Consider the following 27,175-nt stretch of genomic DNA (forward strand, 5'->3'; position numbering starts at 1 on the left):
ACCCCCTGACACTATGCAAGCACAAGTGTGTGCAGCAGCAGGATTACCTCATCTGGAGCAGGAGTGCTGTGAAGAGTGTAGTGAGGACCTTGTAGTCCAGGTCAGGCTTCTCCAGCTCCATGCTCAGCTTCATGGCACGATAGCCTGCCAAGACAAAAGCAGGCTCGCACAGGCTCTCTCTGCAGAGAGCTCTTCTCACAGRGAACGCGGGCGCTACCTACCAACGTTGGCAGAGAGGGGCAGATTTCCCAGGCTGAGGTTCAGATCGGACAGGGCCTGGGCGATTTCTGCAGCATTTAATACCCCTCCTTCAAAAGGCGCCACGTCAGTGCTCAGCTGCACGGCCGCCCACCCGTACTGCAGCCACTCATCCAGGCTGCCCTGCTCCTGACAGTGCTGCGCGTGCTCCAAGTAGCACTGTAGGATCTGAAACAGGCCAAAGAGGCAAGTTTGCAAAAGACTGAATCTTGCCAGGGTGATTTGCCGGCCTACACGACACAGCTCATAAATGCAATGGCCACTTTCTCTCTTCTCTTTCACTCACAGCCTTCTCACTTGGATGACCAACTCAGGAATTCTTAGGCTCTTCTAACTGCCACCATGTCAAAACAAGGGCCACAGCGTGCTTACAAAGATAAGGTTGATGAAAATGGCCACAAGGAAATGCCACAGTATGGAAATGGCTTAAAATTAGGAATCATCCAATGGGAGGGACAACCAAAACCAAACCAATAGCACCGCACGCCTGCTGAAGGCTTCCAAAGAAAAGCTCAAGGGGGTGGTCATCTCCGTGGCATTTGGCCTCTTCTTGCCAGCCAGGAGAAAGGAGCTTTGTCAGAAACGCCTCTGCTGCAGCAGAGAGCAGGCACTCACGTGACTCGCGTGCTCAGTCTCCATGTCTGTGACGAGCTTCATCCGCGCTGCCAGGCGCGAGAGTCTCTGGCCGCTGGAAGTGCTCTGCTGGCCGAAGAGCTGCCGCAGTAAGGCAAGGCAGCGGCTCTGCCGCAACAGCCAGGGCAGCCTCTCCCTCCTGCCACAGGGAGAGAGAAACTGCTGGGCCCAGCCTCTAGTGACACACGGCTGAGTGAGGCCAGGCCCTCCCATCCGGTAGCCTCCAGGGCCTTCCACACTTTTCCCCGGGCTAAGAGCTATGCTCTGCACCGAAGCTGACTGTGTGCCAAAGGCCAGGATGGAAATGGCCCTTTTTTCCCCTGCCTTTCCCTTCAGCGTCTTACCCTGCCTCTTGAGGTCGCGTCCTGCTCTTCCTATAAGAGGCATGGGGTGACTTCTCCAGSAGACACTTCAAGAAGACACCAGCCGAGGTGAGTGGGAATCTCCTCTTCAGGAGGCTCAATGCCTTCCTGATTGTCTTCCCTGCCAGCTCCAGGCATCCCCTATTGTAGCACACCTGCACGGGAGAAGGCTTGTAAAGGCAGTGCCTCCGACTGAGGACACACCAACTCGCAAGTGTCTGGCTGATTCAGGGCCAAGGGCCTTGACTGCCTTTGGCTGGGGAGCAAAGGGCCCAGAGAAGAAGCTGTGCAGAGCAGCYGCCCTGCCTCCAAATGGGAGGAATGTCCCCGCAACCACCTCCAGAAGGGTGTGCAGCTCCTCCCACAGCAGAGCCCTCAGAYCCTCCCTGTCACTTTACCTCTCCCTTCAGGCTGAGGAAGGTGGCTTCTTCAAAGCTGRCAAGCCTCTCGCCTTTCTGGGCCATGCAGTTCCTCAAGACCTCGGCTTTTCTCAGACTTGTGAAGGCCTTGGAACAAGCACAGCGAGAGCAGGTGAGCGTCGCTGCTCAGCCTGCATGCAGCCCCACCACTGCCACCTGCTTGCCTCCCACATCTCTCTGAGGACGGGTCACCTCTGCCCCTGGCAATGCCCACCCTCACACACATCACAGCACTCCTTGCAKGCTCTCCTCGTGCCGAGGKGCTGCTTCTCTKGCCACAAAAGAGGCAAGCAGGAGGAAGAGGCTGCCTCTGAGCCCAGCCATTCATGCCCAGGTGCCACAGAGGCCTGTCCTTTGGCAAGGGGGAAATGGGCTTGCCCAGGGCAGGGCAGTTGAGGGGCCTCCATGTGCAGAGGGCTCTCTCAAGCAGGCCAGCTCACCAGGTAGTTGTTGGAGACATGCAAGTAGGCAGCGGCACTTTCCAGCAGATAATAAAGCGCTCTGGCGTCATTGCCCAGGGCCAGGTGGTGGTGAGCCAAGGGCACGAGCACCAAGTCCACAATGGACTTGCATTCACAGGAGCGTGCGGCACCGTGCGGCCCTTTGGTCTTGCTGAGCAGCRTCTCTTCTGTCTTGGCCACAAGCTCTTCTGTGGCTCTGTTTGGAGACAAGATCACAGAGGAAGAGGAGACACGCTAGCATCCCCTGCCTTGCTCTGCCAGCCTAGAGGAAGAGCACCGTGCAGCTCTGCAATGCCCAGCTTGCTGCAGTGCTCTCTTACACCCAGAAAGCCCTAGGATGACMGAGCTGCCACACCATCGTGGCACAATCATCACCGTGATGCCACTGGCTTCCTCAAGGATGCTCCTCCCCCACGCCATCACACCTCAGCTCCCACCCAACAGGCCAGCTCTTTCCTAAGCTGCCRTCACAGCCAGTAGGCAAAGCTGGAAATGCTTTTGCCCTTCTCCCGCACACCCTCAAGCCTGCTCTCCTCACCGTAAAGTCTCATCCCAGAAGCTCATCTTGTTCTGCYGGGCWATTGCAGGATCTGGAAACAAAGCATGAGCTAAAGTTCTCAAGAGGAAAAAGCTGCRTTTTGCTTACTCTACCAGGAGGAGAGGGGAGCCAAGGCATGGACAGCACCTCTTTTCCTGGCCAGTTAGCCCCGAGATCTCCTTTCACTGCAGGTGTGTTATGTTTTGGGCAAGGGCAGCACAGCCACCAGGAAAAGGCACCTCGGCCTGCTGGGCTGCAGCGTGCACCCCAAGGCTCCTTTCACTGTCAGGGGATGGGCTGCTCTCCGGTAATTGCAAGGAAAGGCAGGACGGTGCTCAAGGGCACAGAGGCTCTCTGCTGTGTGCACAGCATGTCTCAAGCTGTGCTGCTGTGCTCAGTGGAGGACTCAGCTAGTCTTGGGAAAGCATCTGCAGTGCACTGAAAGAATCCCTAGGCTTAAGGGAACTGCTTCTGCAGACAGGYTGGAGACACRGGAGCACCTCCAGGAMTAGTGCAAGCACAGTGGGAAGGCCCAGGCTGCAGGACAGGGCAGGTAGCATACCCGGAGTGGTAGGGAGCTCATTCCTCATGGCTTCYTCGTTTGTCCAGCTGGCAGAGCAGCCTTCGCCAGCATCGTTGTCACAGCTGTCTCCCTCCAGGGTGCTGCTGATGGCAAAGCGGTGGAAGGCCACAAAGTCCCCTCCGCCGCAGCACGGGCACCTGTGCGCTTGCTTCTCCAGGAAGGCTGCGCACTTGTGGTGCATGGCCACCCTCTGCGCCTTGRGCCACAGCTCGTACGCGGCCTCCCGCAGCAATGGGGCATGGAAGGCCAGCACATYGGACTGCAGCTCCTCTGTCTTCTGCTCATCTGAAAGGCAATGGGGTGTTGCAACAGTCAGAGCTGTTGGGGCCATAGCTCAGGGCCATCCCAGTCAACGGATGAAAGATGGTGATCCCTGGGTGGGGATCCTTGGCAGGAGAGCARCGCTCCTGCACTCAGAGCCTCCCAGCGCTAGAGCAGAAGGGCCACTTTGCCTTGCTGAGAATAGCATGGCCCACACAACACGCTACTGCTCTGCTCTCCCTCCCAACGCACAGTAGTCAGCGGTCCTGCAACCAGCAGCGCAAGGAAGCCACAGCCAGCTCCTCCTTTCCGCTTGGGAAAGCAGGAGCAAGCCGCTACGCTGCCCATGCCAACCCACCGCCAACTCTGAGGCTGCCCTGGGCCCTACACACGGCCATGGAGGCAGTGCACCACGSTCTGGGGSAGCCTCAGCASGAGCACAGCCRGGAGCAGCAGAAGGCCACAGTGCTCCTGGCTTTGCCTTGTCACCACTTACCATTCTCTTCCTCCTGAGTTGTGGCAGACCACTTGATGGAAATACTGCTGTCTTCTGCCACTGTTTTGGCATTCTGCCACCTCAAGATGTTGCTTTTCACCAAGATGCTCAGGATCTGCTTCATCTTGGCCCTGGTCCACTTGGGAAGGATGTGGAAGAGTAGCTCCGTGCTGAACACRGGCCCAAGGATGGCTGCACACTTCAAAACCATCCGTTCCGAGAAATTCATGCTGTCCAGCTCAGTCAGCGCAATCCCTGMCAAACACAAGGCACAGCTCTGGCTCCTGCCCTCTCCCAAGGCTGAGGCCAGTGAGCCTGAATCCTCTTCAACACAGGAAGCAATAGAGTTTAGCCTTGCTTCCCAGGGACAAACACCCTTCTGCAGGTGCAAYGCGGGGCACACATCTCCAGGAAGCTGCAGCTTGCCTGCAATCCCGGGAAGCAGGGACCAAGGAAAGGAGAAAGCCCCTAACGAACGGCACAGTTGGAGCAGGGCTAAGCACCTCACCTTTCAGGCTGGGAGGAAGCACCGTGTGCTGCAGGTTCACATCAGCTTTGAYGGTGCACACCCTGCAGTCCTGGYGCGTGCTGGACCTTCTGGACGGGCCAACAAGAGGAGCCTCCATCACAGAAGCTGAGTGGAGCAAGAGAGCAGGAGAAAGCGGTTGTCAAGAGGGATACTGTTCATCTCGTGACTTGAGCTCGCGAGCATTATTCATCTTCCCTCCCTCCATCCTCCTCTCCCTAGCATTCAGCCCCGCAGGGCTTACAGCAGCTGGGGTCTGGCTGCGGCGGCCCCATAAATCCTGCCATGTCTGGCTGCAGGGCTGCAGGCAAGGGAAACTGCAGGCATGCAACTCTCAGCGCTGCTCCAGGTATGGGCCACCTCAGCTCATACTCATTCCTAACCATAAACAGGGCTGAGCTTAGTGCCAGCGAGCACCACTTCTTTGCTGATTGCTTGTGATTTTCTGCCACATCAGCATTGCTTGGTGACCCTCGCAAAGCTGCCCAAGKCCCCAGCCTGTGCTTGGGGACTATTGCRGCAGCAAGGCAYGCAGAAACCCACACCACATCCAGACCAAGCTCTGGGCTGCTGCCCCATCTGAGCATGCCATATTCTCAGGGGAACACAGTGACAAGAATGGGTGCTGGAAGATGGACCACAACTAGGCAGTCAGCCACAAGGGTGCTTACTGAAGAGCTTCTCCCACTCGGCCTCTCTTCTTTCAGCCTTCCCTAATGGGCGGAGCAAGAGCATGTTGTTCTCACGGAGGTAGCTCAGCAGTTCCTCACAGTAGTAGGGCATCCCACCACTTCTCTGCATCAGGAACCTGCAAAGGAGCATATGCAGCGGGGGGTCACACAGGCAAAGGAAGGCAGGACACTCTTCAGATGCGCCTCTTCACCATCTGCGACTCCCCCTGCCTCTGGCAGGTGAGGTGTCCTGAAGATACCGCAGTTGCTGAAATGCACAGAAAACCAGAGCTCAGCAGCCCTGCCTGCCACTTACGTCTCTAGGTCATGRGGCACGCTGAGCACTCCGAGGTACTGGCAGGCTTTCTGCACCACAGCTGAAGGGCTCAGCTCCTCCAGCCGAATGTAGGTTGTTTGCTGCAACTTCCTGATGTCTGCTGCAGCTTTGCAAAGCCTCTGTCCTCTACAGGGACCAGGAGCAAAGCCCATGACCACCAAGCTTGGCAYGTCTCTGAGCACGTGCGACATAACAGCCCAGGAGGAAGAGTCGATATAGTGCGCGTTGTCAATGACGAAGATGATGTTGTCTTCAAAAGTCTGAAACAAAGAGGTTATTCGGCATGCATTCTAGGCAATTCGTAAGCATCTTCACCAGGACGAACCTTGGCCAGCCTCTCTGCAGACAGAGAACGCTCTGCAGCCTCTCTCCTCTGCCTGCCTACTTAGGGGGTCAGTAGCCCCTCACATCTTCATTTCTCTCACACTTTAAGCTCTCTTGGGTAAGGAGGTACACGAAGACTCCAGTCCTCCTGCTGACTACAAGTCCCCCCTCTTGACAAGAGGAAAGTTCTCAGAGGGCATGACAAGGGACATTTAGGCTCTGACGGGCAASGACTCCAGGACATGCTCCCCCTGCCACCTCCCACCACTGCTGCAGAATCCTTCCCCTCGCTGATATGGGAGGGAGAGAATTGCTCACCTTCCGGAGCACTTTCTTAAAAGTCACCTCTTCTTCCAGTGTCCTTTGAGCATTGCTCAGCTGGGAAACCTTCTGTGACACCGGAAACTGCCCAGAAAAGCACACGCACAGAGAAACATCCTGTCAGGGCATTTCTGCACCTAAAGCCAGCACGCAAGTGCAACCCAGCAAAACGCTGCTGCCCTCAGCATCTTAKCTCTCCTCCACACAATGGGGAGGAGACAGTGTGGATGTCAGCTTGAGCCTAGARCACAGCTCCTGCTGAGGGTCTCTGGCAGAGTGCTTCCAGCCAGTGTTTTGGAGGGGAGGGAGGAGGGCAGCGAGTGGCAAGAGCAGAAGAGTTGCTTTCCTCACAGATGGCATTTGGGGATTATGCTCTTGGTGGCAAGAGCAGAAGGGTTTCTTTCCTCACAGTAGCTATTTTGGGATGGTGCAGAGCGCTCATGCAATGGTGAGCTCAGCATCAGGTCATCAGCCCCATCTCCATGTCTCTCTGCAATGGCCTTTCCAGGAACCTGAACTGCCTGCAGCAGCCTGGCACCTGAACACACCCTAAAGAGGGAGCCCTGCGCCAGGCCCACACACACAAGGCTGTGCTATCCCCCTGCTCTTTCCACCAGAAGCTAAGGCCACTGCTCAGGAGAGCAGCCAAAGGACCGCTGCCACGGGACGTCTCCCAAGCAGACCCTGGCCCCGGCCACACAGGGCTCTCGCTCTCACCTCAACCAGGAAAGAGGCRTTGAGGAGGCAGTAGCTGCTCTCTTCCAGGAGCCCTTGCAGCTTCTCCTGCAGGACCACTTGCCTGGCGCTGCAGGATGTGCAGGCCTGCAGGCCCATTGCCATGGCCAGCATCACTCGCACCACCGAGTAGTCCTGCTTCACGCTGAGCTCTGTCAGTGCCACAGCCACTACCCTGCCATGCAAAAGGAAAAGGCACCGAGATTCAGAGAAGGCCCCGAAGGCCATCAAAGCAACGCTCTTAGGGAGAGGCACAATGTGAGGCTGAGAACAAGGCCACTCTGGACAGAGAGCCCCAGGTGGGCCCCTCAATGCAAGCAGCATTTGTCACGCAGGCCACTTGGGCTTCTTCTCTTTGCTCTGCAGCTGCCCAAAAAGCCCTGAGCTCAGGCTCTGCTTTGCTTTGTGCCGGGCCCAAAGGAGGAAGCTGCAGGGCAGGGGCTCCAGAAGGCCCCTCTAGCTCCCTCAAGAGCTAGCAGGGGAGCACGCAGCTGCTCTGCTCCTAGGCACCAGCAGACATTGCTTCATGAGGGCTGCTGCAGCCCAAGGGCCAGGCACACTGRCAGAGGGCCTTGAGGATGCCAGCAGTATCAGGAGGAAGGCAGGGCAGGCGATGCACACATACTGCTCAACGGCACTCACCTGTGCCCAGCAGCCCGGCCTAAATGGGCAAGTTCCGAGAGTAAATGGCTCTTTCCAGAGCCTTTCATGCCCTCAAGTGCCAGGATGTGGCTTTCCTTCCGAGCCACATACGCTTGCACGTATCTTTGAAAGAGGGCAATCTCCTTCTCCCGCCCTGTGAAGGCAAACAAGAGAGCAAGCTGTTGCAGCAAGCTCAAAAGCAAAGAACCGCTGGCACCCTTCCCTCTCGCCGCCATGGCACAGGCCCTCCCTCCCCGCCTCCCCATTCCCACAGCGGGACTAGTCACTACCAAGGGCAGGGGATGGACGTTAAGAGCCCCTTAGGCATTCTCCACCTACCGAGCAAGGGGGAATTCTCGTGCCTCTCCTTTTTAAGCTCCATACCAAACATGCTAGCAGGAGAAAGAGACAAACCAAACTCAATGAAGGAAGCAGAAGCTGGAGGGTGCAGAATCACGCATAGAGCTGTGGGTGCCCTCTTGGGTGCCCGCTCTTCTTTCAAGTGSCGTGGTATCCTGCCCACACTCGCACAGTGTGGGAGTGCTTCCCTGGGCTTTGCTCACAGGGAGCCACTTGGACAAGCAGGACCTTACAGCAGATGCCGCCACGGTCATGATGAGCAAGGGAAAAACCCTATCTGTTCAAGCCAGGATAACATTCAGAGGCAGCAAGCAAAACAAGCAGAAAACACCTGCTCTCTGCAGAGGGGCTGCAAGGCCTCMTGTGCCTACAGACACCAAGCAGCCTTCTGCGTGCCTACGGTATCACTCCTAGTCTCCTAAGAGCAGAAGGTGCATGGCTAGGCAGGCCAAAAGCAGAGCGATGCCCTGGCTTTCCATCTCCTCAACCCCAGGGATGAGAGGCCCAGGCAGGGACCAGCTTCAGCTCTTTCTGCACAACTGCTGTGTGCTGACCAAGASTTGAGCCACGCGTCCACCGTGCTCCCAAGCAGCCTGCTCAAGGAGGACACTTACAGCTCTTCKGAGATGCCAACGTATTGATAGATGGGGCCAGGATCAACAACTCCCTTCATCTTGACCTCGGGCAGCTCCTTGAAGCAGGCCTGGGGCAGCCGAGAGGCASCATAGGTTGCTGTGTCACACGACACTACCCCAGGATAGGATTCCATCAGGCGGGCTGCCAAGTTCACTTTCTGGCCAATGACTGCCACAGAGAGAGAGAGAGAGAGAGCACACATGGAGCTACTTAGAGACCAAGCCACTGCAGCCTTCAGGGCCAACGGCTGCCTGGCCTGCAGCACAGGCACGCACCCGCTCTGCTCTTCCCGGTAGAGCACAGGCCAAGCCCTGGGCCCAGCCCAGCAGACACGGGCCACAGGCTGCTGCCAACCACTCTGCCTCTTCCTTCGGCACACAGCTCTGCTTCAACAGAGCTACCCAGACACAGGCGCCTCTGGCGGGCACGTCCTACCTGTGTACTCGTGCCTCATGCGATGGCCCACGACTCCGCAGAACACCGTCCCGCTTGTGACCCCAACGGAGACCGCTCTGACACAAACAGAGTGAGAGGGATTCAGCAGGGTCCATGCACAGCCCGCAATGCCCACCTCCCTTCACTCTTCCCCACTCACTCGAGTTTGGTGGACCTCGAGACGCACGCCTTGGAGATCCTGAGAGCACTTTCCAAGGCGTGGATGCTTTCGCCGGGCACCTTGTCACCAGGGAGTCCAAACACACAGAGCAGCGTGCAGCCCTGCCAAGGACACACGCAGCACACCTTGGCACAAGGCCGAGAGCAAACAGCCTCGTCCCAAGCGATTCCAGCCTCTGTGGAGCCCAGCGCAGCCTCGAGCCCAAGGGGGCTGATCCCACCGCCAAGCTAGAGCTGCTTTGCTTTTGCCCACTGCTCAACACACAGAGCCACTTCCCTTTGCTTTGCTGCCCACGCTTTTGCGGGCTGCACTGCTCCCCCACACTTACTTTGTCAAACATGCAGATTTTGTTGACCTGGCCCTTGCAGGGACGCAGGATTGCCGATATAATGAGGCTGCTGTCCTGGATCCCCTTGCACAGCTGCTTTCGGCTAACGTCTGCCGCAAAGTGCAGCTTGACAAASAGGCAGCTCACCGGACGTAGCTCAGATAAGCACTCCAGGGGCTGTCCATCATCGATCTGGAGGACAAGAGCGGCACAGCTTCAGCAGCCGCCTCTGCCTSAGCCCCCGCTGCCTGCAGCACTTCCCAAGGCAGAGCGCAAAGCTGGGCTCTAGCAGGTGCTATCAGCGGAAGGCAAAACCTCCCCTCTGGGCAAAGCAGGCATCAGCACGTGCAGCACAGGCTGCCTGTGCCTTTTGCAGGCTGCATTTATTGAAATCCTGCAAGAAATCCCTGAGCAGAGAAAGGACCCTCAGGAACACCACACCTTGCTAGAGGTATGAACGCAAGGGGCCACCCTCAGTGAAGCTCTTAGGACTCCAGGGGAAACTCCCTCTTACCCCACAGGCACGTCCAGGACAGCAGCACTGGAAAACCCAGAGGGAAATGCACCTCCCACCACCCCTCTTTCTCTGCAGGAGTACTGGGCGTGCAGGGTCCAGACACGGCTCACACTGTGTCCAATAGCCCCACGTTCTTGCTAAGCGGGCCTTTTCTTTGCCTGGCTGCTTTCTGGAGACCTCCCTCTGTGCAGTGCACAACCCCTCCTTCCCTCCAAAAACGCAGCTCCCCACACATCAGGCTTACCTTCTGCACAACAGTTGCTGGGATGTACTTGTGCAGGACCTGCCCCAGAGGACACCAAGGGGGCAGGGTAACAGCAGGTCTCAGGATGCCTACAGAAGGAAGAGCCAGGGGGTCACTGGCAGCACGGTGAGGGCTCTGAGCCTGCCTAGGGGCGTGTTGGGAAGCAGAGGCTGGCACTGGAACATGGGAAGAAAACTTCTTCTCCACCTGCACCTGTGTTCCTCTTGCAGCTGCTCAGCCAGAGCAGCCCCSTGCAAGGAGGAGGAAGCAGCCAGCCCCTTGCTGAAGCTCTGCAGCGCCACAGGCATGAATACGAAGCGCAAACGACAGAGGGTAGAGTGCGTTTCCCGCTGGCCTCTGAAGAAGCCCACCGATATCTTTCTGGGTGCCACAGAAGGGCATGGAGTTGGCCCTTACCTGCCTGCTGAGGCAGAGAGGAGTTTAGCCGGCCTCGGTTCACCTTGGACAAGATGTCTTCATATTCACATTCAGACATCTGGTCCATGCCTAGAACCTGAAGGCACAGAGAAAAAAATGGGCTCAAGCAAAGCTCCATGACCCACAGAGGACATCACTAGGTGAGCCAAACTCTTCCAAGTGCCCTCGCCCGCTCTCCTCAAACGCAGCAAGCRCTATCCCTGAGCGAGAAGGGCAAGAAGCACAGCTCCCCACCGACATCAACACCTCCAGCTCCCTCCACCATCATCTCCTCAGCCTTCTCACCCCTTCCAGAGTCACATCCAGGGCCAGGTGCTCCCAGTTGCTCTAGAGGCCATGCCACCCACCTTCACAACAGGCCCGGCAAGTCTCCTCGTCCTGACCCTTGTCTGGTTACACAGCTCCCAGCCGCGGGCTGATAGGATGATGTCACTTGCATTGGCAGCATTTTGCGCCTGCCAGGCGTCCCCCACAGCCTGGCCAAAGATCAGGAAGCGCAGCTCCTTTTGATCTCCCACTGTGACGAAGGACATACGCCCTGCGGAGATCCCTGGGGAGACACAAGCAGAACTGACGGGGAGAGCCTTTGCACCCCCACAGTCCCTGCTGTTCCACGCTTGCCGGGCTCCCTCTGAAACTCGGCGCTGCACACAGGCTTCCGACGGCTTCCTCCACCAGAGGCTCAGCACCCTGGCGGTTTTGCTTGCCGTCTGCACAGTCTGTGTGCAGGCAGCTCATAAACCGCKGCTTGAGAACACCCAGGAGCCTCCCACAGAAGAGACTTAGAGATGCCCAASCAGGGAGGGATCACCACCTCCCCGCGATGCTGCAAAGCACCCTGCGGCGCTGCACAGCACCACGCACGGCTCTGCACCCGGTGCAGCCAATGCAGCAATCCCCATACCTATCTTCAGGCGGAGCTTCAGACCCACATCCGTCTGCCGCATCCCGTATTTCTGCTGGATCCGCTGGCTACACTGCAGCACCAGGCTGATGGTGTCCCTCAGCTGGGCTTGCCTTACTCTCCAGAGCACCAGCACAGCATCTCCTAGGGAAAGCAAGGGCACACAGAACGCTCCCAGAAGATACAATCCTTCCAGAGCTGCATCCTGCTGCTGTCGTGCCAGCAGAAGCCACCCCACCCCTCCTGTCTCACAGCCTGCCCCAACCCACAAGCTCCCAGGGGGGCCTCACAGACGCTGACATCATTGCTGTCCCAGTGCAGCTCCAGCTTGGGACCCCGCACAGCAACTCCCCCTGAGCACCAGGGGACCAAGAGAGCCACCCCTCCGCGCTCTGCCAGCTCGCCGCTCYGCTCCCCTTTCCCCCAGCTCTCCTGGGCAGCTGCAGCGCACCACGCTAAGGCTCTTTGACAAAGACATACCAGCAAACTTCAGGATGTCGCCTCCAAAAGTGAGCATCTCTGCACACAMAAGAAAGCAAGAGAAGCATTGAGCAGCTGCTCTCCCTGGCCCTCAGGGCCACAGCAAGGCCCAGTGTGCTCAAGGAGGCAGCAGCACGTCTCCTCGTGACCCAATCCCACACACACTTCCAGAAGAGCACTTACCCTCCAAGATGTCACCCATGTAGCGATTGAGGGTCTGCGTTAACTCATCTGCACCCTGGTCGAGGCTGGTGCTCTGACTGAACTTCTCTGTCAGAGCAGTGAAGCCTGAAAGAAGGACACAGCAGCACAGGGAAATCAGCAAGAGTCTACGTGCACCAAGGTCCTGGCACTTCCCACATCACTTTCACCCAGTCAAGAGAGACACAAGCCAGGAGAACACACAGGGGCTTCTGGCAGCCTCCTCATTCCACCTGTGCTCTTGAGCACATGGCTTGCCCATTCTCACATCTAGGCAGTAGAAGTGATCTGCAGCCCATGGCTGGGACTCTCCTGCATGTCCCACAGCCACCTCACCTCATGCCTATGGCCAGGCAATATCCAAGGGCCACATTCCCCAAGGGGAAGACCTCAGCAGCAAAGAGATCGCCTTTGAGCCACTTGCTATKACCAGTGGGATGACAGGATTCCAAAAGGGCCGCTAAATCCCAGGGGCCCGGGCCGCTGACTTCTTCTCAAWGCCTGCCCCTTGTAACCCTTACACCCACCTGAGACATCCGCAAAGAGCAAGACTCCATGGAAGTCCTGRAGAATGCGGGTGTCGTGCCTCAAGTCCTCAGCCAAAACCAGGTCAGGGACGAACGCAGCTACTTCCCCCAATAGCGAGCAGCGCTTTGAGTGTCGCTTCCAAGCGCAAGACATGATCGTTGCCCTGTGGTACTCTTGGCACCTCAGAAGAAGACGACCGTGCCCAGCAGGGAGGACGACTAGACAGCGCTGTGCACACTCGCACACTGAGCCTGGGCCCTTGTGAGGCACGCCTAGCCCTCTCTCACCAACGCAGCGTCACAAGCAGCTCACAGTGACATCGGTCCCGTGCCAGCAGTTACCCGTGACCTGACACCGTGTCCCGATGCACTGTCGGGGGAGGTTTCAATATGACCCCAAGAGCGAGATTAAGACACAAACGAGGTCAAATACTATACAAGCTTATAAGCTCTATTCTCATGATGGCGACAGGACAGAAAGAAGAAGCAAAGGAAAACAAGACAAAGAATAAGAAAGATAAGCAAGCAAGCGGGAGAGATGCAGCAAGATTAGTTACCACCACCACCACCTGTCCAGTTACATTTCGTTGGCTCTTCCACGGCCGTGGCCTGTGGAAGGTCTTAGATCATGTCTCTTCCAGGCGGACCCCAGCCGCTGAGCCTCATGTTTCTTTTGAGGATGGGGCTGGCTTCAGAGAATCCCAGCTGCCCGAGCAGGTGCAGTTGTCACGACCTGGAAGTGAACTGCACAGGGCAACATTTGCAGGAGTGCCCTGTGACCATGCACCAGTTGCAGGAGTGCCCTCGCTGGCTACAAGGCAGCTCATTGTGGCAACAAGCAACATCTCCTAGCCACCTGCAGTGGAAYGGAGCTTCCTCACTGACTTGGTCTCTCTCCCTATCTACCTCTTGACTGGGGGATCTGGACATGAGCCAGACAGCCTTACTCTGCCTGGACACCACCACTGTCCGTGACCTGCCCAAATGGAGCTTTCTGGAACTCGGGGACAACATTGGGCTCTGCCTGCACATACCTCATTTGCTACCTCACAAAAGCTGCACTTTCTCCTTTCTCCTACTTGTTCGTCACCCTGCTTTAGCTTACACACCCAGCGGCTTCTGCTTTTCACATCTTGAATGCTGCATGGAATACAGCACATGGGAATGTGCCCACACTCGGAAGGCTTCCCTGTTGCTTCTTGGAGCAGCCTTCTTCTTCTTGGGAGCACTTTTATTACCAATTTCCTGCCCAAAACAAAGTCTGAACAAAACGGCTCTCCAGGGTGCCACCTTGAAGTCAACTGTCCCAGGCAGTAGCCTCATGCAGAGTACAAGATCCCATGTTTGCAGGCTGTTTGGGGACTTAGATGGGGGAGGCACAATGATGTACAGATGCCTTTGATATGTGAGCATCCACATCACATGGGCACGCAGCCCTCAGATGTGCAGTGGCATTGARGAGCAGGGSCTACSGGCTGGTTGGTCCAATAGAGTTTATTTCATAATTGGCAAGCCCTTCTGTACCTTACAAGAGTGATCATGCGAGCTACACATGTATGCTACATATCCCTTCTACTAATCCTGATGTGCTAACCCTGTTTGTAAGTGTATTTTAGAGGCCTTGCCAAAAAATGTCAGTATTGCTGATATGATGGATGCTTGTGCCTGGGTAGGTACACCGAGGAGCATGCTGATCACATGGCAGCTGCCTCTGCGGCCGTGGTCAAGCCTTTGATACAACGAGGTGGGCCAGACAAAGGCCTGAAATGTTACAATTGTGGGAAACATGGTCATCTAATAGCACAATGCAGAATTGTGAAACAMAAGAACATGGTAAAGAGTTCTGAGGCAACTTGCAATTGCTGTAAAAAAAATCAGACATCAGGCAAATGATTGTCACTCAAAATTTAAGGAAAGATGGGACACCCCTGGGAAACAGGGGGATGAGTGCACTGAGACCTGGAGCGATGACACAAATAAGGTCTCAGGCTKCCTGGATGGCATCTCCGCCGCCACAACAGGGAGTACCGGAGTGGACGTGGGAAGGGCAGTAGAAACAACCCTAAYGGACTCCCAACTGCAATGTATTCCTGTGGCAGGAGCAGGGGCAACCAGTAGCATGGGCCAGTAGCATTTCTTTCATAATCAACAAATCCCTATATACTTTACAAGAGAGATCACACGAGCCACACACGTACGCTACATATCTGCCCTGCCARTCCTGGTGTGCCGCACTGACACATCTGAGGGTACCATCCAATTCTTTGTAAGTTTACCTATAGGGTCCCGGATACAATGCCTTTTTTGCCCAAAAGCAAGTGTGCCACTGTTGCTAAGGATTACACTAGGACTGTCCAATCAGTTTCATGGTCATGCAGCAGATGGGCAGCTGCCTTTGTTTTTGGTCCGCTGATGGAACAAGTACACTGTTGGCCTTGAAGTTGGTTATCTACTAACAAGGCACCCTGCTTGCTGATAGACAGTGTAGTGCCGTCCTTGAAGTGGGCCCCTACATCTCCCCCTTTTTTGTTTAACTATTACACTGCTCTGCTTGCTCCTACTTGAGCAACCTTACCATAGTTAATTGATCACTCAATCACTGAATACATACTAAGAAGCAAAGAAGACAATTAGTGACTTTATGCTAACATGAAGCAAAGGATGATAAATTGTTTAGTTTGCTGTCTGTTCCCATGGTTTCCYGGTTATCAATCCTTGCTTGCTGGACCATGGCCTATGCAGGGTTAATAGAATGGCCACTTCAGCATCTTCTCCCATCTATTCTACTGGCAATACTTGCTTCAGAGCATGTTTAACAATGGATTGCATTAACTTACAAGTATATAGAACACAAGGGTCCAAATCCAAGAAGAGTTCTAGTAGCTCTTTACAAGTCCATACACACACCAGCCACGCATTCGTGGAGCCTATTCCATGTAGCCACATCCCCAGTTCATCTTTATGCATCTAATTATATTAAAGTTTATCTGCTAGCCAGTCAAGATCAACCTTTTGATTTTGTGTTTAATCATGACAAGACCCCCATTTCCCATAGAGCATTGGCTTTCCATGCATTAGGCTCTTTTAGCTCCATAATTTCCACTTTGATGTCCCTCGTTGAGTCCTTGAAGCTTCTTGAAGTATCTTGAAGCTTCACTGGACAGAATTCTTTCTTTTTCAGCCCCTCTACAGCGTGGACCACCAGTTTCTCCATGATCCACATTAAGCATGGAAATATTATCAGAGCTCCTGCAAGAAATCCCAGCAGTAACAATACCCCTTTCATAACTGATATTACCCACGTGGGGAATCCCTAGACCGCCAACATATTTTTCAAATAGAAAATCCATCATCCTCCTGTATTTTCTTCGTTAACTCCATCAGTTGCTGGATGCTCGCATGAACTGACTGTGAATGGTCAGACAGTTTCATACAGCACACGCCACCAAAGCCTTGACATCCATGTCCCTGGACTAACAGCAAATATTCAAGAGCAGCACGATTGCTCTTTTTATAGATTTCCATCGAGGCATTTACTCACCAAGCCTTTACTACATTCTGCCCCAAGTAATTGAAATTCAAACAGTAATMCATCTGGACAGAACCCAGGAGGTCTATTTGCTGCACTTCTACTGACAGCTGTGGCAAATAGCTTAGGACACCTTCTGTGTCCCATTGCCTCAACACWGTTGCTGGGCACTTGGGATCGGTCAGTGCTTAAGAGTTAATCCCACGAGACAAGTATGGAATGGCTGTTAGGTGTTGTCATTGATGCACAGAAAGTAGTTTGATTTAGCCCTCTGTCTAGGGTCATCCAGACATTCTTGCTGCCGCTGCTCCAAGGTGTCAGGTACTTTGGGTGAGAATCAGTTCTGTGGTGCTGGTCATCATTATCCCTGTCTGCGAACCCAGGAACTCCAGCAGAGCCACAAGTCCCGATAGAGCCTGAGGACCACTGACARCTACCACAACCACTCCTGGCTCCACTAAGACCTTGCTCGATGCCCTCCATGATCTTCCCCAGGTCTTCTCCTGGGATCACACTTGATCCTCCACAACACAGTCCTGATCAGAGCCAGGATGACACCACCTCCAGCCTGTCCAGGGCTCCTCYCAGCCCCTGTGCTCACAGCTGTGGCCCATCAGGGGCAGAGGAGAAAGAYAGAGAAAACTTTGGTTTGGGATGGAAAGCAAGCCCAGTGCAATGCACACAGAGGGCTTGAGGAAAAGACAAGTGTGAATGGAGGGGTCCTGAAGTCAGGAAAGGGCAAAGGCAGGGCTCTGGGGCAAAGCAAAATCCAAATGAAGGACCTTACTGCCTCCTAAGGCCTTGCAATATCTGAAGGGAGGCTGCCAAGAGGAGAGGGTAGCCTTTCTCAGTGTTGCCCAGTGGCAGGATGAGACGAGAGGCACAAATGGAAAGAGAAGAAGCTGTGCGTGAACATGAAGAAACCATCTTTATTGAAAGGGGGACTGAGCCCCTGAAGCAGTTGTGGAGGTGCTCCAAAGCTGGCCTCACAAGGTCCTGATGGAGCATGAGGAGCCTTGGCCAACTTCCTGGCTGCGCTCACAGGAAGGACGGCAGCGAGCTGATCTCCAGGCGGATGTGGGCCAGGTCGGGGAGAGGTGGCTTCTGTGGACACACATGCAGAATGCATTTTGGGGCCAAGAGCGATCCCCTGTGTGCCTCAGCACGTGGCACTGCAAGGGCATGGCCAGGCTGCAGCACAGCACGTCCCCAGGAGAYAGGGCATGCCAACAGCAGGCCTCCCTTGCAGCTCGACCGCAACAGCACTGCCACAAGGCCTGCCGCGGCTGCAAGTGCTGGACATGATTGCCACATCATCCCTGCCTCCAGAGGGAGGCTGTGCCTGCCCACAAGCAGCATGGGGGTCTGTTGAGCTCAGGGAGAGGGTAGTGGAGGCCAGGACCCCCATGGGTGCCCAGTGCCTGCCACACAGAGGCTCTCACCTGCTCATCTTCCTTGGGCTGGTAGTGGCTCCGCACACTCCTCATTTTCCGTCCTGCTCGGGGACGGCAGTCCTCGATGTCAGCAGGAGGAGCCCAGGGGATGGGGTGTGCAAAGGCCTGCAAGGAGCGGTGGTGTTAGTGTGGTCAGGGTGAGGCAATGGGGAGGGGGAAAAGGAGCAGGGCTTGGTGGAGTTGATGTAAGGCAGGCAAGATGCTCTCCTGCTCTGTGTGAGCTGCAGCTGTGCTGCACATCAGCCATGGGCTGTTCTTAATACCTGTGCCCTGGAGCAGAAGCTTAGCCTGGCACTGCGCTCCCCAGGAGCCCAGCCTGCACGCACTGTGAGAGCCCCGGGAAAAGGTGCCCTGCCAAAGCCCATGGCTTGGCTTGTGTGTATGGGGATACCTGTGCACCGATGCCATCGCTCACTTGAACCCGCTCTTGCTCAGTTGCCACCTTGGCCCTTTTGGCCCTCTTTGGAGCCTGAAAGGGAGAAGCAGGATTGGTACCACCATCAGCACAGGTGTCCCTGCTGCCTGGCAGCTCCYGCTCACCCCTTGCCAGAAATCCCCCTCCCCAGGGCATGTGGCACTTGGTCCCTGACAAATGCCTTTCTTGGCCTCTCTCCAACCCTCATATCCCTGCCAGCACTGCAAGGCTGGGGCAAGGCCAGCACACAGGAGGGTCATGCCAGGCAAATGAATGCTGCTGTGAGTCTGCTGCGTGCCATGGGTTACCTCCCGCAGTGGCCACGGCATGCTCAGCTCTCTTGCTGCAGAGGGAACGAGGGAGAGGGCAGCAGGGAACCACTATTGCCCGAGCATGCTTAGACAAGTSTAGAGTGGGCATTGCCCCTGGCCATGTTAGAGTGAGCCCTTGCCCGTGTTTCCTGAGTTTGCACACTCCTTGGGAAGAGCTGTGCTGATTTGCGTGTTTGCCTGCACATGGCCCAGCACTGCACTGCAAAGGGAGAGCAGCCCAGGGCTGATGGCACGGAGGTCTGTGAGTGGCACTTACGCTGCTCAAGCTGGCCTTGTGGACTGGCAGCAGCATCCTGTGCATCTTCAGAGTCTGAAGGGAAAGCATAACGTGGTCAGTATGGTGGGTCAGAAGCAGCTTCTTYAGCCCTTTGGAGATGGGCCATACAGAAGGCTTGAGRTTGGAAGGGACCTCTAGAGATATCTAGTCCAAGCGCCTTGCTCAAGCAAGGACACCTAGAGCATGGGCCACAGGGTCCCATGCAGGCGCCTTTTGAAGAACTCCAAAGAAGGAGATTCCACATCCTGTCTGGGCAGCCTCTTCCAGTGCTCTGTCACCCTGAATGCTCTGTGTGAACACTCCAGTGCTCTATGGGCAGCACACCCCAGCAGTGTTCCTTCTAGGAGTCCGGCACTCATTCCTTCCCAAGGCAATCACTCCAGGGCAGTAAAAGAGCAAGGGATTAACCCCAAGAAGGCCCCGTCTGTGAAAACTTGCTGCTGGGTGCTCCTGTTCCCTCCCACCTTGTCCCACTGCTTTGGGGTGCTGGGCTTGGCTGTGGGAACCTCTCCCAGTGGCCACCACACAGCCTCGCCTGCCCTCCTGATGGAGTAGGGGCGCAKGTTTCACCTCTGGTGAGCTTGAAACCTTGTCCAGGCACTGGYGGATGTAGCGGCTCCGGGAGCTCAGGCTGCTCCAGCACAGGGCCTTGGCTGGTGCAGCATCCGTGTTGAGCTGCAGGGAGGACAGGCGCATGACTTGGAGCTCTCTGTGCCCCCAGCAAGGCCCAGGGCYCCTGGCTGCGGCACGGCTGGCACAGCCCCCACACACCCCCCATCCAGCCCATCCTCAGCTGCAGCAGGGATCCTGCTGCTGCCACAAACCCCACTCCATGCGCAGCACCCAACACAGCAGCTCCTGCCCCACGTGCTCCCTGACTTACCCTCACCAGACGCCTGCAGGGTCCCCAGGGCTGCCCATTCCTCGTGTTGCCCACGTCCGTCCTTGTCAGTGCAGGGGCACGAGAACACAGYACTTGGCCACTGCCCGCTCTTCTCTCGCCAAGGGGACATGGTGGCGCACTGAGAAGCAACTCCCCAGTGCACCCCAGGTGCCCCCACGCAGCTATGCTTCGGGGAGCCTTCTGTGCCTGGCCGCTCATGGAGAGGGACCGCAACGACACGCGGTGCATGGCCTTCAGCCAAGGGTTATGGGGCTCCCTCCAAGGTGGCCATTGCTTGCAGTCCCACTCCGACCACAGCCTGTATCCCGTGYGCGTTTGTGCCTAGCAAGGCCTTTCTGGCCATGCTGGCTGCAGCGTGAGCCTCTTTTTCCCAGCTGTTTTTTGTGCTCTTACACAGCCTTACCCTGCCCCCCACCACAGCACTGTCGAATTGCCCTCCCTGCACACAACACGGGGGCGGGGGCCTTGCTCCTGCGCTATCCTCTAAGTGGCATGTTCACCTCAAGGCCTGCTGCTCGGAGAGCCTCAAGCATGACTCTCCTTGCAGGGCCAGTGCTGTGTGCCATGAAGGGAAACTAAGGCTAGCAGGTGCTATGGGCACACGGAGGGAAGAAGGAGGAGACACCAGAGCCTTTCCCCCTACCTCAGAGGGAACACGTGTGCCTGGGAGCCGCCGCGGTGGCATGCCCAAAGGCTTCTGCACCTCCAGGCGTCTGCCACCCTGTGGGAAACCAGGCAAGCTGGGATCAGTGGCGAGCACACAGGAGGCCTCCCAGAGCCCACCCTGGGGTGGCACTCACCAAGGTGGAGATGACCTGCTCCAACAAGGAGCCGCCTGGCTTCTTCCAGTGGGGAGCAGGGCTCCCCTCAGAGCCCCAGATGTGTGTGAGTTGCTGCAGAGCATGCTGGGGTCTGAGCACACCTCCTGTGCAAGGCACAGGCCTTCTCAAGGCCACAAGACCTTTAGCTGGCCGCACGTATGCGGCCTTCACTCTCCCTCTGCTGGGATTCTGCACGTTGGACACACTGGCCTGCAGCTGGTCCATGCACAGCTGCCGCAAGCCATGCAGCACAGTCCCCAGCAGAGCGAGCATGTGGGTGAGGATGCCCTGAGGGGAGAAGAGACAAGTCATGTTGAGCCAGGATGACACAGCTGAGGGACTGCTTTGGTCCCCGCCTGCTGCTKCCTGACAGATCCAGCAGGCCTGGGGAGGGCGCATTCCCATCCATCTTGCCACRGGCACCCTGGTGGCCCCTCTTGTGCCTCCCCTCATGCCACCGGCCCTAGGACACCCGGCACCTCCTACCAGACACTGCTGTGGCATCCTCCTCCAAAGCCAACCCTGCCTCCCCATGGCTGCGGCCAAGAGGGCGTGAGGAAACCTGCGCATCCTTCTGCAAGACAACGAGGAACTCTCGTGCCGCCGAAAGAGTGCGTGAGAAGTGCGCCAGCAGCCCTGGGGCAAGGCCTGTGATGCCAGTGCTGCTGCCCCACTGTGATGCGAGGAGGGGCACGCCAAGGCAAGGCGGGGAGAGGGGTGGCCATGCCATGGCCAGGAGCTTTAGGGCACCTGGCAGGAGTGGATAAGGGCTCCTCGCACAGTCCTAACCTGGAAACATTGCCCATCTCACTGACTTTCTAGCTAATGCGTTTGCTGTTTGGGTTGTGCTACTGAGAAAATCTTCCTATTTCCCTCTCTTAAGGAGCTGGGAAAGAGGGAAACAGCCAAGATCACCAAATCACAGAGGGTGGAGCTTGGAAGGGACCTCTGCACATCTTCTGCTTCAATGCTTTGCTTAAGCAGGATCACTGACAACACATTGCACAGGTGCTTCTCCATGCCTGTTCTGAAAGGCTCTGTGGATGGAGAAGCCATCAGCTCTTTGGGCAACCAGGAATTGATGTGCTCATCCAGAGCCTTGCCTGTAAGCAAGTGCTAGTAGTTTTCCTAATACAGAACGCGGACGCTCAGAAGCATAGTGCCAAACAGAAAACTAAACAAAAAGAAAGGCCTACTGCTCATGCAACATGTTAACAACACATATTGGTCTTCCCACTCTCACCCATTTCCCTAGATGGACATAGTTACCAGTGTTGAACGAACAGGAAGGAGCTTCAAGCTGTCATCTTCATGAACATTTGCCTACATAGATAAAGCAGGAGACAACTGCAGCTCTAGAGAGAATACCCTCTAGGAATCACAGGAAGATGTACATTTGGGCAAAAGGCACCCAAGTGATGTTAGGTGCCTTTTCTACTCTGAACAAAATCCCTTCTGTTCCTCAGGCACCCTCCAGCCACCAGCAATTCCTGCTTTGGGTCCCTGAGAGTGGCAAGGACTTGGTGGGATGGAAATGAACAGTGTAACGTGACATACAGGGCTTCATTAGCAACAGCATGGAGACTGATTCTGACCACATTGAAACAAAGGAGAGAAGAACGGTCTGCAGCTGCGGGAACTTCTGATGCCCTAGTACTTACCTGAAGCACCTGAAGCCTTCCCTGTAAAGATCAAAATTTTCGGTCAAGCTGCTCTTCTGCCTCCTGTTACCCTGTTGGCACCCGTGATGGGAGAGCTGCCTGAGGTGAATCAGGAACAAGGTATGATGGAGGTTGATGAGCCCTGCCAGAAATTTTCACCACCCTCACCAGAACCAAGAGACCCCCCACCCCCAGCTGAGCCACCTTGAGCAAATCAGCAGGCTAGTGCACCGCCCGCGGACATTCCGCCTGTATAGCCACCCCTCCCATCATCGACACCTCCTTCTCTGGACACGGTCCAACCTCAGAACTGCCCTGACTGGGCACTTGAGCTAATAAACAAATTAGACTAGCTGCAGAAAGACCGAAAGAGACAAGAACAAATGAGGCAAGAAGCAGAGGCTGCAGTCAATAGATTGCAACAAAATCTGGGGAGGGGGCGGTGTGAGGGAGGAAACACAGCGATTCAAAGAAAACAGGGGTGGAATACAGGAGCCGGTGACAAGGAAAATGGTGACGATGAAAATGGGGACCGCAGCCTGTGGGCAGTATATCCCATGAGTCTTTCTGGTAATGAGGGYAGGGGGGAAATTGCCCAAATGATTGGATAGGGTTGCAGTGGGAGTTGATTAAGGAAGCCCGAAAATCTGTGCAACAGAATGGGCTGCATAATCCATATACACAGTTGTTTATTAGTAACATTTTTGCATCTGACTTTATGACTCCTTTTGATACCAGACAACGGCTATGCTACTGACCCCTATGCAGGAGATATTGTGGCCTTGTAGGTGGCAACATGCAGCAGCAAGTGCTGCAATGGAGAACTTAAATCATGCAGAGGGGGATCCATTACGGCTCGTGTCATTTGATATGCTTGTCGGCCAGGGCCCATTTACTGATGCACAGCGCCAAGCCCCACTGAAGGTCGAAATATTACGGTAGTCAGCGAGTTTGGCGCAGGAAGCCTTTAAGATGCTTCTTGAGGACGGGAAGGTAACTCTCCCTTCTTCAATGGTAAAGTAGCAGCAAATGGAGCCTTACATGCAGTTTTTAGACCATTTACGTGCTGCCCTAGAAAGGGCATCCTTGACTGATATTGCCAGGGATGTCCAGCACTTGCAGGGGGGCGCTATTTCTTAGAGTGCTAATAACTGTAGTGAGAGGAGGAAGTACCGAGTGTAACATGCGTCGTTTCTTTCTTGGCGGCACTGCAAGCAGTGMCAGCGACAACAAAGAAACGGCACCCCCAAGAGAACAGCTGARTTGGGGGGAAGAACCTTGGAATACACTGTGGGATCRATGGGAGACCTGTATTCGGGTGTCCCCTGAACCCKGGGTCCAGAAAGACCCCACATCYGTATTACAATATTGGAGACAGTTTGCAGAGACAAAAATTACAAAGAATTTGGTTCGTTTGGAGCATGCAGGACGGATGGGAGGTGCTCTCTTGTGTGCATACAAAGTATTGATCAGACAGTTAAAGGAAGAACAAGAGAGAAATGAGRTCCTCCAAGAGCAGCTGCAAGCCGTCCGGGCTGCACAAGTAGGACAGAGGCAGGCTTTACTGGAGGCAAACGATCAAAAGGACCGTTTAGAGGAAAAATGTACCAAACTTGCTATGCAGTATGCGGTGCGAGTTGTGTGGAAAGGAAGGGGCAAGAGACAAGGAGGGAAGGGGAATAGAGTGCGAGCTATAGTCACTAGTCCTGACTGGGACCCAGAGACTTGGGACGGAAATATCTGGGACTCCGATGAGGAGGYCCCAGAGGATTTGAGTGAAGAAGAACAACAACCGCGGGGTACCAGGGGAAAGGTAGGGAAGAGGGCAGTCCCAGTTATACGAAGGAAAGCCGTGCAGACAGGACCAGGGCAGATGGTGCGGCAGGACGAATTAACTGATTTTACTCCTGAAGACATCAAAACCCTACCGAGTAAATATAGGCAGCAACCGGGRGAGAAACCTCAGGCGTGGTTAGTGCGCTTAATGGAGGAAGGAGCCGATTCYGTGATGCTCGATAACATCGATGCTAAAAAATTTCTAGGATTAACCAGTGATGTATATGTACAAGCTGCTTTRCGGAGAGTAGATGAAAATGGGATGAGCCTTATCACCGCAGTAGCCGAGGGCCTCGCTGATAGACATACAAATGATGGCGATTGGCCCCAAGCTCGCTCCGACTGGGTAACACTGAGGCAAGCATGTCAGATACTTAAAGCCGAAGCCATGAAGATAGCCGTGGAACTAAGAAGTCCCGACTTGTACTTACAACAACCGCTCCTGCCTGGTATGCGGAATAAATTGCTGGAGGGATGCCCTGGGGTATGGTGCCCCCACTTGATTCTGGTGCTGATGACCGAACAGGGAAACACGATAGAAAAYGTTATTGAAAAACTGCAGCAGATAGGAGATTTACCAGGGTTAGACTTGGAACAAAGCTCCCAGAAGCCCCAAGATAGTCCGTGAGGGCGGGAGAATAGCCGGGACTCAGAGCCAGGAGAGCGGGCTCGGTTGTTTCGCCTGCTCCTGCAAAAGGGAGTGGAGAAACAAGATATAGATGGAAAACCGACAGAAAGATTACGCYAGTTGGCCCGACAGMAYAATATTCRCGCTGTCCAGGCTGCGAAACAGCTCCGGCCTCAAGAAAGTGTGGRAGACCYTGTGAYCTCAGAAAACCAGGAGGTTTTGTACCCATGGAGTGATTTAGAACATACCATGTCACGTTTCAGATCAGGAGAGGGAATAACACCAGCTTTTCCCCGACTTGAGGACTCAAGCCATTTAAAGCAAGAATAGGGGGGTGGCCAAGCTCCAGTGTCCAAAGGGTTCCGGTATAACATTACCCGAAGGGATAATCAGCCGTTTGTCACATGTACTATCCTCTGGTGAGAACGAAACCGACAAACTGTCCGTGCYCTAGTGGACACAGGAGCGGAGGTCACTATAATACATGGGAACCCAGAGAAGCATAAGGGCGAGGCAACACCTCTATGGGGCTTGGGCGATCAGCCAGTCAGGGGAAAACTCGTTAGTGTCCCAATGCAAATTGCAGATTGGCCTAAAAGAACATTCCAAGTCGTGATTGCATTGACGCATGAATACATAATTGGAATAGACATATTGCGTGGTCAGTCACTAGAGATCGAAGGAACGCAATGGCATTTTGGGACCACGCGGTGGACAGTGCACACAATCCAGGTCGGACGATTGATACAAGAAGCTAAAATACCTATAGCCACCCAAGTAGTGAATCTAAAACAATATYGGATTCCAGGAGGAGATGATGAAATACAGGCTACCATTAACGACCTGTTGGCTAGCGAGGTGATCCGGTACGCACATTCCCCTTTCAGTTCACCCATCTGGCCCGTAAAGAAGCCYGATGGGAGCTGGCAGATGACCATGGATTATAGGAGAGTGAATAAGGTTACTCCCCCAATCACTGCAGCCGTCCCAGAAGTAGTGACCCTAATCCAAARAATTCAGAAGCATGAGGGTACGTGGTATGCAGTCATTGATATTGCTAATGCCTTTTTTACAATTCCCATACCATCTGAAGCGCAGGACCAGTTTGCCTTTACGTGGAACGGTAATCAGTAYACATTCACSYGATTGCCACAGGGRTATAAACACAGCCCGACCTTCTGTCATCAAGCAATTCACCGAACGTTAGAAGCTGCAGGGGTATTAGAGCAAAGYGAGGTTCAGGTAGTGCAATATATTGATGATATCTTACTTCAAGGACCAGACTAGGAAAAAGTAGGTGAAAAGTTGGCTCATACTCTGCACGCCCTGAAAGCTGATGGATGGGCGGTGATTCACAAAAGGTTCAGGGACCAGCAACTAGTGTAAAATATTTAGGCATTATATGGAACGCTGGGAAGCAAGAAATTCCGGAGCAGGTTAGAAATTCCATTCGGGACTGGCCGATTCCTGAGAGTAAGCATCAGGTACAGCAATTTCTGGGAACGGTGGGGTTTTGGAGAGCGTATCTGCCGGGATTAGCGAATACTCTGAAACCACTCTACAAGTGTACGAGGAAAAAGGCGAAGTTCGAGTGGGGTAAAGAACAGCAAGAGGCATTTGAGAAATCAAAATTACTGGTCCAAGAGTACATGGAATTACACSCTATATTGCCYGGTCCAGTGGAACTACATGTATCYCTGGAGGCTGATGTAGCGTTATGGAGTCTGTGGCAACTGCAAGAAGGTAGGAGARGACYGTTGGGGTTTTGGTCCCGCCGGCTTACAARTGCCGAAACTAGGTACACCACATTTGAGAAACAGCTTCTGAGYGCATATTGGGCATTGATGGATACCGAGGCTCGAACCTTGGGGCATGAGGTRATAGTGAGGACACCCTCACCTGTTATCTCGTGGGCGACAGGACCCGTAGGGACTCACAAGATCGGGCATGCCCAGGAAGCTACTATAATGAAGATGAGGTGGTATATYCAGGAAAGAGCAAAACCAGGGCCACACTCTCTACATACTCTACAAGAGCAAATATCGCAGGGAGTAGATGGAATACCAGATAACCCACAGCCTTTGSCAGAAAATTTCCAGATAGGAAGGTGGGGAGTCCCTTATGAGCAGCTAACTAAAGAATAGCTTAAAACTGCATGGTTCACAGATGGAAGTGGAGTCACTCAAGGTAAATGGAAGGCAGTAGCGTATAATCCATCCACCCAGACACGGTTGGTCGCCACAGGTGACAAAGGCAGCAGCCAGCTGGCTGAGTTAGTGGCTGTATGGCAAGCCATTGATGCTATACCCGTCAACCACATCTGCTCTGTGTACACTGATTCATGGGCCGTTGCTCAGGGGTTGGTGCACTGGCTCCCAAAGTGGAAGAAGGATGCATGGCAAATAGGATCGAAAGAGGTCTGGGGTAAAGAATTTTGGATTAGAATTTACGAAGCTCTACAGGATAGAGATGTATGGGTGTTTCATGTGGACGCACATAC

At 54.7% G+C, this 27,175-nt stretch overlaps 1 protein-coding gene across 1 annotated transcript in view; it reads right to left on the minus strand.

The window, feature by feature from the left end:
• Positions 1-12,972, minus strand: part of ADCY10 (adenylate cyclase 10) — a 20,290-nt gene extending 7,318 nt beyond the window's left edge. The window contains exons 1-27 of the mRNA XM_026046454.1: positions 12,819-12,972; positions 12,274-12,378; positions 12,091-12,129; positions 11,611-11,754; positions 11,054-11,256; positions 10,686-10,782; positions 10,269-10,357; positions 9,508-9,699; positions 9,159-9,280; positions 8,999-9,075; positions 8,542-8,731; positions 7,907-7,959; positions 7,568-7,721; positions 6,908-7,100; positions 6,188-6,274; positions 5,525-5,805; positions 5,209-5,345; positions 4,520-4,645; positions 4,012-4,266; positions 3,234-3,539; positions 2,672-2,723; positions 2,113-2,329; positions 1,652-1,759; positions 1,236-1,408; positions 874-1,030; positions 222-426; positions 48-144 (exon numbers count right to left, since the gene is read on the minus strand). Coding sequence (XP_025902239.1) covers positions 48-144; positions 222-426; positions 874-1,030; positions 1,236-1,408; positions 1,652-1,759; positions 2,113-2,329; positions 2,672-2,723; positions 3,234-3,539; positions 4,012-4,266; positions 4,520-4,645; positions 5,209-5,345; positions 5,525-5,805; positions 6,188-6,274; positions 6,908-7,100; positions 7,568-7,721; positions 7,907-7,959; positions 8,542-8,731; positions 8,999-9,075; positions 9,159-9,280; positions 9,508-9,699; positions 10,269-10,357; positions 10,686-10,782; positions 11,054-11,256; positions 11,611-11,754; positions 12,091-12,129; positions 12,274-12,378; positions 12,819-12,972 — 4,013 coding nt within the window. The remainder of the gene's footprint in view (positions 1-47; positions 145-221; positions 427-873; positions 1,031-1,235; positions 1,409-1,651; positions 1,760-2,112; positions 2,330-2,671; positions 2,724-3,233; positions 3,540-4,011; positions 4,267-4,519; positions 4,646-5,208; positions 5,346-5,524; positions 5,806-6,187; positions 6,275-6,907; positions 7,101-7,567; positions 7,722-7,906; positions 7,960-8,541; positions 8,732-8,998; positions 9,076-9,158; positions 9,281-9,507; positions 9,700-10,268; positions 10,358-10,685; positions 10,783-11,053; positions 11,257-11,610; positions 11,755-12,090; positions 12,130-12,273; positions 12,379-12,818) is intronic.
• Positions 12,973-27,175: the final 14,203 nt, after the last annotated feature.

The sequence above is a fragment of the Nothoprocta perdicaria genome, unplaced genomic scaffold, assembly GCF_003342845.1.
Source record: "Nothoprocta perdicaria isolate Ctin4 unplaced genomic scaffold, notPer1 scaffold_443, whole genome shotgun sequence".
Taxonomy (NCBI): domain Eukaryota; kingdom Metazoa; phylum Chordata; class Aves; order Tinamiformes; family Tinamidae; genus Nothoprocta; species Nothoprocta perdicaria.